Source organism: Rhinolophus sinicus, linkage group LG09 (genome assembly GCF_036562045.2).
Source record: "Rhinolophus sinicus isolate RSC01 linkage group LG09, ASM3656204v1, whole genome shotgun sequence".
Taxonomy (NCBI): Eukaryota; Metazoa; Chordata; class Mammalia; order Chiroptera; family Rhinolophidae; genus Rhinolophus; species Rhinolophus sinicus.
In genome coordinates this window covers 47,958,963-47,971,645 of record NC_133758.1, presented here as the reverse complement: position 1 = coordinate 47,971,645, position 12,683 = coordinate 47,958,963, and the positions used below count along the sequence as shown (strand labels likewise).

General features: G+C 35.8%; 1 protein-coding gene across 1 annotated transcript in view; it reads left to right on the top strand.

Moving 5' to 3' along the window:
- Window positions 1-12,683, top strand: part of L3MBTL4 (L3MBTL histone methyl-lysine binding protein 4) — a 442,302-nt gene that overhangs the window by 323,944 nt on the left and 105,675 nt on the right. The window contains exon 16 of the mRNA XM_019755692.2: window positions 10,555-10,625. Coding sequence (XP_019611251.2) covers window positions 10,555-10,625 — 71 coding nt within the window. The remainder of the gene's footprint in view (window positions 1-10,554; window positions 10,626-12,683) is intronic.

The window sequence follows — 12,683 nt, the reverse complement described above, 5'->3', positions numbered from 1 at the left end:
TTTTAGACGTTCATCCTCAATGTCAAATGTCAGAGAGACTAAGCAGATCTTTGAACTGCTTTAAAAAACGATTGCACTGTCATATTCTCTCAGAGGTCAGTTAAACCTTTCTTTTCAACACAGATATATGGCTTCTCCTGTCTTGTACTCCTCCTAGGAATTTGCTCTTTTCAATATATTATTACACATTTATCATTTTGAAGTGGTTTGCATAATTACTACAGATAGAAAAAGTAGAGAATGTTAGTTGGTAATTGAGCAAAAAAATCACACATGATCTTATTTTGTCAAATCCTATTTCATGTTTGCACGGAAGTATGCAAGTAGCTGGGTGGAGGGGGGTGAAGGGGGGTCACACAACACGCATCTTGAATTCTTAAGCCTTCTTTTGCTTTCAGATCTCAAGACCAAAACCATCTTGCCCTTCTGTCCCTGTCCACTTTTATTTTTAACCAGTCATCACAACAGTGTTTGGATAAATAGTATTAGCAGTGGTGCCACTTTGACTTATCCCCAGCTCCATGACATCCTGCTCATGGTCTAGAATTCTGGCATGAGGTCAAAAGAGAACAAGGACATCAGCAAGAAATAATATGTAATCTAGTTATTAGCAGATAAAGTATATTTTAACCCTCTTCACGGTTTACTTGTAGTAGTTTCTTGAGGCTCCCTTTCCTATAACCCAAATCTTTACTCTTAAAATCACAAGATATCAGATACAGGTAGAGGAGAAAATTTAAATTCCACCTTTCCTACATAGTGAGAAGAAATAATTTTTACTTGGTTCATGTCCCAGCATAAACATGGGGGCTAAATTAGTGAAAATTAGAGTTGTAATTTCCACTGACCTCCAATCCATCCATCAGTCACTAAGCTCTGGACAGGCCTTCTGTAATTTCTTATATAAGCAACACTTGTCACCTTATACTCTCCAGACTTACTACAATTCAAGTGAAAATTATAAAATCAACTCTTGACAATCTTCCAAACTCAATTAGATGCTGCCCAGCAATTTAGTGAATTTTGTCTTTTCCTTAACTACATCCTAGTTTTGTGTTTATTTTTAAAAAGTACAATTTGTTCTCATGCTAATCTTTGGAGAGAGCATTACTAATAAATATTTAGTAGCCATGATTTAGTAGTGGAAATAGTCTACTTATGTTCACATTCTTAGTAGAGGGTCAAGTTTTAAGTTTGAGTGGATTATATACTACTAGATGTTTACAAAATTCACCTTCATAGAAGTAAGATTATATGTTGATACAACTTTAAAGAGTCAGATTCAAAATAGGTCATCCCTACTAAAAAACTCTCTCTCTCTCTCTCTCTCTCTCTCCATGTATATATTTTTTTTCCTTGTGCTAATAGAGTAGTAGTATATTCTTGGTGCATGATAGGGAGTCAAGTGACCTTATACTTGAGTGTCTTTCATTTGGGTATGTACTCTAGTGGGATAAAAACCTTTAATTTGTTTAACAGTTTATAGTTTTCACATGCATTACCTTTGGAGCTTTCCATAGTCTTGTAATTTAGGCAAAGCAGACATTATTATCATCATAGTATTGCCAGTTACAGTTGACGAAGTAGAGATCCTTACTGGCAGCTGATCTGGCACGCAAACATAGATTTTTTTTTTTATGAAATCCAGAATATTCTAGCTCAATCGTCTTGTTAATTGTATTTCAACATCACAACTACCCTATGTGTGGTAAGTATTCTGATTCTGATTTTATAATATAAGCACCTGAAGGTTCAGGGAGGTTAGGCAAAGTTGCAAGATCACAGTTAATCAGTAGAAAAGTTGGGATTTGAATCCAGAACTACCTGACTCCAAATGCTATATGTGTTTCAACTATGTTAAGCTAGCAAAAGAAAGACAATTTAAGACTTTGAAAATACCTAGCTGAGTTTATATTTAGGCCAATTTCTACTTCCGTCTAATATATTCTAATTCACACAATTGGTAAAACCGCCATTAGTTAAAATACCTGTCATATTCAATCATGACTATTAAGAAAATCTAAGAAAATGCCTAATAAAGCTCACTTTGTTTTTCCTAATGCCTGCCATATTATAAATTTTATGCACTTCCCTACGGCTTGTATCAATGATAAAACAGTCTGGGGAAAATTATGATAATCAGAAAAAGGCATGTAGTGGAATAGTTCCTTAATGATCTTCATAATAAATTGCATTGCCATGAGCCAACTTGTTTATTTCCACTACTCAAGTTAGCTATAATGTAAATACCTTCTATGAGGTCCATTTGCAGAACTGAAATAGTGTGAGTTGGTTGTTCCACGTATTAACTAAGTTATTAAATAGATTTTCTTTAATCCATCAGCCTTTTCTCTTACTCCTTCCCACATAAGTTCTCTGCTTTGGGAATTTGAAGTCTACCCAGTATCCCACTCACTCCCTGTCATCACACAATATTTTTTTTTATTTCTGCTCTGGTGCCTTTGTTCCTATTCTCCTTACCTTATTTATTCATGCCTGAATCTTCTCCCTTCCCCAAGGCCCATCTCTGTCTTGAAGTTTTCTATAGCAGCTCCAACCCATATGAGCTTCTTGAGGATAGAAATTGTGTTTTACATGTCTCTGTATTTCTAACACCTAATATAATGCCAGATACTTAGTAGGCACTCTACAAATGAAATAGATTTTGAGCAACCACTATGTGCCAGGGACTGTGCTAGGCCCTGGGATATGAATCAAATAAGAGATAGTCCCTTCCCCTGTTCTTAGCACGAGTGGTGCTTTTGGTCTATACCATACATCTGTAGCTTATATATGTGTGTCTTTTTAATACTTGCTTTGTGTGTGTGCCTTATTTTCTCAAAAAGATTGGAGGCTGCTAAAGGGTAAGAACCAATTTTAATTATACTTTTGTTTTTTTCTTCATTACGGTTTACATTATAGATCTTAGCAAATCTAAGCTGATTGATTTATATATACATATATATGCATATATATGAGGTATGATCAAAACATACAGTGAATGTTTAAGTAAAAAAAAAATTATTACAGGAAAACGTACATTGCTATTAATCCTCCTCAAAATACACCCGCTCACTTCAAACACACTTATCCCATCGTTCTTGCCACTTTCTGAAGCAGTTCTGAAAGTCCTATTTCGTGAGTGTCTAGTTGCACTGTCATGGCTGCTTCGATGTCCTGAATTGATTCAAAACGTTTACCTTTCATGGTCAGTTTGATTTTGGGTAAAAGCCAGAAGTCGCATGATGCCAGATCCCGTGAATAAAGTGAATGAGGACACACCATAATGTTTTTATTTGACAAAAATTATCATATACCAGAAGTGACCTATGACATGGAGTGTTGTCATGATGGAGGATGATTTACGGCACAGTTTCAAACATACCTTTTCTCAACCATAGCTAACACCCAATTGACTATACCAAACAAGGTGAAACTTGTCACACACTTATTAAGGTTCAACGCGCCGCTTCCCATATTGAAGATCCCTGCCTTTCTGTTGGGTGGCACTCGGCAGCAGCATTCACTGTATTTTGTGATCACACCATACATGTATGTGTATACACACACACATGTGTGTGTGCATTAGTTTTCCTCTTAGATTCTCAATTTCTTCTGAGACTTTGATTTTGAATATAGGTGTATAGATGTAGATAAATACAGATATAAGATAGGTACAGATATGGCTATATGACTGGGCCTGGCATATAGTAGAGGCTATTGAAATAATAGTTCTATATCATTTTTCCATTTTTATAAAAACTGTTGATGTTAAAGTCTTGCAATTTGGCCAGTTCTAGTTGTGTATATACACCACACATCTTTGTACCAAACATGGAAATTTAGACCTTTATTTATGTAGTCTGAAATGTTACTTGGCATCTGGAGCTACATTAGACCCCTTAATCAGTTGAGCAGTGGTCAAAGCATCAAGACACCCAGACTGCCTCTGAGCCTGTAGTGATTGTGGCTGGACAGGAAACCTGCAGGCCATCCAGGCAAGCTCCCTCCCACACCACACTCCCAGTGGGACCCTGAGAAACCTCTAGCCAGGTGTGACAATCCTGGAGCTTAACAATGGGAAAGGACTCAAAACATTACCTAATCCAACTTCTTCAACATAAAAATAAGGATATCAAAGCCAAAGAATTTATTTCCCTTACTGACACTGTCGTTAGTTGCAACATCAAGCCCTCTGACTTCCAAATCATTGCTCTGCTCACTATTCCCTACCTCCTCCTCCCTCAGAATTAAGATTCCCTCAGAACAGATTGGTTTATGGCATATGAATACCTGAATGGCATTTACCTTGCTAAATTCAGGATCCTGACCATAGCCAGGTCCTGAAATTGGACATATTCATTCATGCAACATTTGCCCATTTAACAAATACTTAAAATGGTACTATTCCGAACCCTAGTGACACAGCAGTGAACAAGACAGATTAAAATCTTTGTCCTTATTAAGCTTTCACTCAGTGATAAGAAAGTCACCCCAAGATAGTAAGTTGGCAGGATGAGGATTCGTACTCAAGCAGGATGGTTCTAGTTTTTGCAGATTTGGCAGTGGACCTGTTGATTCACTCATTGAATCAACATTCATTCATTCATTCACTCATTCAGCAAATATGTGTGGAGATTTCAATATTGCCAAGTGGTGTGTTAGGTACTGAGGATATGGAGGTGAACAAAACAATGCCATTCCTACAGCGAGCATAGTTTCAGGTAGAGAAGATGGAAGAGTAAAACAAAAGTAAACCATAAATGAAGAGAAAGTCACAGATTGTGATAAGTGCCATGAACGAAGTAGAAGGGGAAAGGGTAACATTCAAAATACTTTCAGCAATTACCTATCTTAATGTCCCAGAGGCCATAAGCAGATCCAAACCATTAAGGGAAAAGAAGTGTTCTGTTGAATATTTTGCAAATTAAAAATGAAATGAGTCATGTCAAGATCAGCCCAGGAGTGCAGACAGAAACTGAGATAAAAGGACTCAGCCCTCATTGGAGTCCAAACGCCTTGGTTACTTTGGCACATTCATTATCGTCTATATTTCCTAAACAAAGTTACAGTTTGGGTGAAATGTTATAAAATAACCAATATATGCCTTAAAAAGATCTTTAGAAAAAACTTTTCTGAGCTGATTCTCATAAGGCATTTTATAATTTATTGTGAATCTCTGGAATTCTGGAATCCTGCCTTGGCCCAGGCTCTTAGTAATTAAATGCTGTAGAACAGTGTGTGCTAGAATGTTCGTGGTTCCTTGCATAAAGGAAATGCTGGAGTTCCGGCACCACAGAAAAACATTTTGTTGCCCAAACACCAGGGGCATTTTTTCTCATCTATGTACTTAATCTGGCTTTAAAATATTTCCCATTTGTTGTAAATAGTAAAGTTGGGACATTTAACATTTAAATAGTAAAGCTGGGACATTTTCCCATACCTAAAGCAATGCTTGTGTGGTATAGAAAAACTAGAAAATACACACTAGTATAAAGAAAAAAATTAAAAACATTAATAATACCCAAGATTTCTCCTATTAAACAGCATAAGTTATAGGCTTATAAAAATGTGAAAAATTCCCACTGCAATAATTCAGGTAATGTAGAAGTTTTTTAAAATAATTTCTCACTCCCCACTCCTCAACTTTGATGCTGTGTCCTAAGGTTACATGTGTGATTAGATTGTCATGTTCTCGTCTACAATTTTTCTGTTTATACAGATATGCAGATATACATTCACTCTTTAAAAAAAAAAAAAATTACATTAACTTTTTGTTAGTTTCTTTGAAGTTTAGCTTATACCATTATGGATAGATTATGATATAACCAAGTTGAATATAGGGAAAGATGCTGCATTCCTGAAAGGTTAACATGGGAGCGAAAGCTTAACATGAAAGGTTAAAGGACCCTGACATTAAATGCTGAGGTTTTAATAAAATACACACATATTTTATCCCAAGTTTATAATGTTGGACTGAACAAGGCACCTGTAAAGAAATCAGCATTTATGACCAGAAGAAAAATAATCTGGTCTTGGATTTTTATAGGGAAATGTTGCAAAGACTTAGATAACTAAGTCTAACCACAAAGAAAGAAGAAATTTGCCTCATCCTTTTTGGACAGCCATGTGAAGTCATTGTTTGCTAGCTCAAAGAAGGTCTGATGATAAAACATATTAGCTAAAAATATATATATATATGTTTCATTTATTTAAAAATATGTTATGGATAATTTGCCATATCAACACAAATGGATTCAATGCATTATTTTAAAGAACTATATCATATTCTGTAGTGTGGACATACCTTAACTTATTCCACTCATTTCCCTATTGACGGGTATTCAGATTGTTTGTTATAAATAATGCTGTAATAAACATCTTCGTATGTATATTATTTATTGATGCTTTATAATACAGTGTTTTTAAAAGTTTAATTTCTTTTTAATTACAAACTAAACACATTGTTGCAGCAAGTGTCAATCCTTCTTTAGATTGATAGAGTCTTTCAGGTCCATGATCCATTTTGCTTTATTATAAATCAGTTCACATATACAAACATACATACACACAAGTATACGTACATACATCTGGAGAAAGCGCTTGCAGTCCTCATAATCTGATACCAGCATGTACGTCTCACCTCATCACACATCACACTGACTCTTCTCATGCCCTACTCTCCACATGTCTGTGCCTTTGCCACGTCCCGCTTTATACTCCCCCTAGTAAAATTTGTTTTGAAGTTTAGTTCAAACTCTTCTTCTCCTGAAAGCTTTTTCTAATCTCTCCAGCCTTTAACTTGAATCCTCTGTTGGATTATAAGTCACTTGGTGGCAGACAACATCTTGGCTGAATGCAATGCCTGCGTGTAGGAAAAGCTCAAAGCAATGTTGACTGGACTTGGACAATTTGTCTAAAAATAAATGGCCGTCAGAGGCCAATATTTGCCTTTCAAGCCCTATTATAAGTTATAACTACATACACTTATTAAGGCAATTTTGGGGAAAAATAGCGATGTAAAACAGTCACATGTTGTATGTGCATTTTTGGCCTAGGGACCCTATCCTTTCCTTTTAGAAGTCAGCACACTTGTTCAGTAAAGGGCCGTGTAGTAAGTATTTTAGACTGACAGCTATAAGATCTCTGCTACAATTACTCAGCCTGAGCACTGTAGTGTGAAACAGTCATGGCAGTAAGTAAACAAGCAAAACGAGTAGAACTGTGTTCTAGTAAAACTTCATTTACAAAAACAGGCAATGGGCAGGATTTGACTTGTGGACTATAGTTTTCCTACTCCTATTCTAGATGGTGTCTAGCGATATTTAGACTGACCTGAATTAAATTCAAATTCTGGCTTTTTTTCTTTGACTCTACTGCTTACGGTGTGACTGTGGGCAAGCTACTAACCTGTCTTTTTTGATATATAATCATAAGATTCGTATTACCTCCCTCGTGTTAGGCATCTAATTCAGGACCTAGCATTTACCAAACACAGGAATAATAGCGCCAATTTGCCTTGTTAAAATAGTGGACGCATAGAAAGAGGGTCAGGGAACATGCAGTCGCTTTTTAAAACTGAAAGTAGCAAAATCCTAAGGAACAGGCAAGAAGAAAAACAATGGGTCGCCGAGATTATTGGATGAGGCTGGCAGGTCTCACCAGCAGAAGCAGTCGTCCTCTAAATCATGTACACCGCTCTACAGAATGAATCAGGACAGACAGACAGGCAGTTTGACAATTGTTGCAGCAACAGCAATACTATTAATAAAAAATTTTGAAGATGGTTTTGTGTGCCTGGAGCTCTATGACTATATAAAAGGTATGGGCCAGGCTTCAAGAATTATTGATGAAATAGTAATACCTGCAGATTTCAATGGTATTACATTTCTAGCTGAAATACAAACAAATATGAATGTCTGGCACCTTACTAACCCAAACATTTCAACTGACTATGTGCAATAGGTTCTTTCAAGATGCAACACTTCAGGGGCTTTTTCCTCTGCTATCAAGATAAAGTCCAAACACTTGAGAACAGCATGCAAGGCTCCCCACAGCGTGGCTCCAGCTTATTCTTTCAGCCTCACTTTTGATCTTTCCTTTCCTTACACAGTTCAGATGCTTCAGCCAAATAAGTTGATGTGCTTATTCCTGTCCCCAAAACACTGCTCCCTAGCAGTTTGCTTATGCCCATTCTGTTCCAGCCTAATTCCCTAAACCTTTACAAACCCATTCATCATCCACATCCCCATTCTTTCAGGACCAGACCTGGCTGTGTCCTCTGCAGAGCAACCTGGGCAACGTGGCCCGGCGCCAAGCCACGTCCTCCTGCCGGCTGCCAGGAGCGTTATTAATATTACCTGTCCTTTGCTTTTGCTCTGCCTGTGACATCTCTGTGAAGCCCTCTGTAAATGCTCAGTAAACCCTACAAGGTGATGTGTAGAGTAGAAAGAAACCTGGATTTGGAGTCTGAAGGCTTGAGTTTGTGTCCTGGCTCCACCATCGTCTCACTGTGTGCCTGAGATGGGCAAGTGGTTTCACATCTCTGAGTCTTAATTTTTTAACTTATAACAAGGGTCCTATACCAACATCATAGAGTTTTTGTGAGAATAAAATGAGGTTAAATGAAATCAAGAGTCTGGGAGTCCTTGGAAGTTACCTACCTCACTCAGGAAATGTAACTGAATCTGAACTGTTTACAGGATTTGTTTGGCTTGGTGTATCTCCCTAGTAATGTAATAATTTTGAAAGCAGGAATTATACCAAGATATATCTGTGATTGACTAATTGCAGTGCCTGGTTTTTTCTTTTTAAAGCCACTCAATAAATTTATTTGATTTACTTTTAAATTGTTTTTAAAAGTCCCCATCAAAGTTTTATAAGGCACTCTAGCTTCTGTTTTTTTAATTTTGTAAGTTAAAACCGAGATCTTTATCAGCATATATTGCAGGTGGATGCTTTGGGATGATTTAAAATTAAACTCAGTTTCATAAAATTTTTAAAGTTTGGTGGGGAAATTTCCAAGGTTTCCCAAAAATGTGTACGCAGAGCTAAAATTTTTTTCACCTTACTTTTTGTAAAACTACTACGATGTGCACACTTTGTGCCTCCAGCATCCCATGTTGACTAGTACCTCTCTCCACCAGATACTCACTGCTTAAGTTTAAGTCCTCTTTCTATAGTTTATATTCTTTCCTACAAGAATGTAAATAAATCCTGATGATATATAGAATATAATGAAAATTATACATATTGAACTAATGAAAACATTCCACATATTTTATGTATGTCAATGATGCATAAGAGTGTGTAGACTATTTTATAACATACTATTTCACTGCTTGTTCAGAACACACCCTGGGGAGGCAAGTATTGCAGATTGGGGAGCTGAGACCGCCAGAGCTTAAATCTACACTCTGGGTCACAAGCATAGCACATGAAGGTGAAGGACATGGAGCCAGGTTTTTCCACTCTGAGTGCACTGGTCTCCGCATTAAACCACACATGATTAAATAGAGTTAGGGTGCACAGTCTCTATATAGGACCTTCTTCTAAGGTCCAAAGATACGATTTCAATAGAAATTCTTTCACAATTTTGGGAGCATTTTTGATGGAAAAAAGAAAATATAGTCTTAATGGTTAAAAAAAAAATCTAACTGATAAATAGAATGTGTTTTTACCATGACATATATATTTATAGAACATATAAAGTTACCTCAAATTATGTACAAGTCACTTAGATTTCTATGTAAGGTTTTAGTAACTGAGTCAGTTTCCTCATCTAAATCATAAATTGAAACAGTACTTGCATGCCTAACTCAAAGGCTTTCCATGAGGATAAAATGTGAGAATGTCTGTCCAAGTGCAAGCAGAAAATATATTTGCAAAGTAAGGTGTTACAATTTTCATTACAATCATAAATATTACAGATAAATTAATCAACTATCTCAAGTTCTGTCTACCTAAAATTAACTACCAGGTAATTAGCAGCACTGGAAAGTTTCATTTTAGAAACTACCATATTTATTACAAACTATGAGCCTCAAGTTTTAATAAAGTGCTATGATGAATGAGTTACAAAATTAGTCCTCACTGCATACTGGAGCATTTAAACGTTAATTAATTCCTTGACATCCAACAATATAACTAAATTACTTTATACAGTTGTTTGAGCATAATGTATATAATCTTTTGATTACAATAAATGCTAAAATCATCAGTAGCAATTATTATTTAACCACCTACTGTCCCTAATAGCTCTCCTCAGAATCTGAAGAGATTATTCTCCAGAGAGTTTTAAAAATATTTTTGGTATAATAGAATGGAGAGGAGGGCTTTTAAGTTTTAGATTTCGAAGTTAGAGTTTCTGAACAAAAATGTAGTTTTTTCTTACTTTAAATTGAAATAAAATTTTGACAAGACTCTGTGCAGAAAAATCCCTGCTAATTCACTATTGATTACCCTGTGGTTTCTATTTAAATGTGTGCTGCTGTCATGATTTCTCCCTACCTCACAGGATAATGAATCTACATTTTATTTCTGTTCTTTGCCCAGACTGGTACAGCAGGCAAAGTGTTTGAAAATCAAAGGAAAAGAAGATATTGACTTGGATAATCTCTTCAGAGGTAAAAACAAAAACATTAGCAAAAACACAGACTATGGTTTTTGTTGTGAAGAAATGTCTTGTTTGGTTGGTTGGTTTCACCATTCTAGTAGAGAATAGCGGAAGGAACCTGCCTAGAAGTCGAGAGATTTGTGTTCTAGTCCCAACCCTGTGAATAATAAGTTCTGTCACTTCACTACTCTAAATCTTAATTTTCTCATTTTTAAAGTGAGAGGTCTAGGCTCTGTAATCACTATGGTCCTCATTCATGGTAAGACAAATCTAAATCTATGGAAGTAAAAGTCTCAATGGTGCAGTCTCTTTCTGCCATCGACAGAGGGAAGGCAGGGAACGCAGAAGTGGCTTATTGCAGTTTTGTACATTGGGGGACTGGGAAATGCACCTTATTAGTAAGACGGGCAAGAAGGTTATTGGGAAAAAAGTTTAATTATTAGAAGCTGAGGGATTATTAGAGTATAGGAAAAAGAACTGCATGTTTTCATTTAATTATGTTTCTTTACAATTAAGGCTCAATATAGATAAAAATCTCATCTATAATTTTGAGATTGTATTGTAGCAAGCTAAGGAATAAATTTTCCCTTCGTTGCATTAATTGAGTGCAACAATTCTTATTTGGCCAGATAAAAACAATTTGTAATTAGTATCCTTACATGTTTAGCCATAGTAGTTCCATATGTCTGTATCTCCCAAAACATGGTAGGAGATCTGTTTATCTTCTAGAGAAAAAGAAAATCAGTGAGTTTTCTGCTGACTTGGCCAAAAGTGCAATAAATTAGCGTAATTTGGTAGCACTGCACTTTATCTCTAATAAAATTTTACGCTGCTTTTCTTAAGAGAAAAAGAGTGTGCTTGGCAGTCATTGAACTAACAAGGGCTGTGACTTCTATGAGCAAAGCTAACCTGCTCGTTTCAGGCAAAGCCCAAGCTCAGCTTGTGTTGTTGGAAAAACTCAACCACAAAGGAAAAATCTTTTCTCAGAAAATGGAGGGCAGTTAAGTTGCTTCGGTTTGATTGTGTATCTGTATGTCTCTTCCTAACCAGAAGAATTTCTGTGTGGTATAACTAGATCTGAACACTACTTTACATAAAATAAAATAAATAACTGATATTTTAGAAACTGCCCCAAACAAATATTCTAATCCAGTTTACCAAGCCTTCATTCTGTAAACAACATGTTTTGGAATGGTATACGGAGTCCTGAAAAAGTGTCAGTGTGTTCATTCTTATTTTGACACGTTAGAAAATATCTCCACAGAGTAATTATATATATATATATATATATATATATATATATATATATATATATATTCCTATTAAAATCTGATACACAATTTTTGTAGTTCATACAGTAAAAGTAGTAATGAGGATCATCCTTATAAAAATAGAAAATATCACTAGCAAAATATATTTGCATAATGTGAAAGATGAAATCTCTTAACTGGTTTAGCATGCATTTGTTCTTTTCTGCATCCTTTATAAAAAGTTTATAACCATATGTGTTTGTCTATTCATGCATTTACTGTGCTCTTTAATTTAAACATTTCGATTTCCTCACCGTGAAGGTCTGTGTGTACAGATGTGGGGCAGTAACGACACAGCAACCTGCAGGGAAACACCCTGCCTGATGCAGAGCACACAGCTACCTGCTAGAGGCCCATGATGCTCTCTTGTGGAGAAAATGCCTTCAGGGATCCATTCTAGTCCCTGAAAATTGACAGGATTTATTTAGCACCTGCTTTCTATTCTAGCCTTTTGTCACACAAAGTGGTTCTTCCTTATATTGGACTAATCCTTCTTATTATAATTAAGCTCATTTACTCTGGTTCTAACCTGGTTGAGACAAAATAATGAGGATAAATATGTTACTACTGTGATATTAAATGATTATTTAATATTTAATTTTTATTTTGTGTAAGCTTACCAACCTGAGCATAAGTTCTAAATCTTTACCTTTATTTGTTTGTTTGTTTTTCGGTCTGGCCATAGATTTGAACAAACACCGTAATCCATTAGTTCTTTTTTTTTTGTTTTTTGTTTTAAGGAAAATGGGCTAAGATTT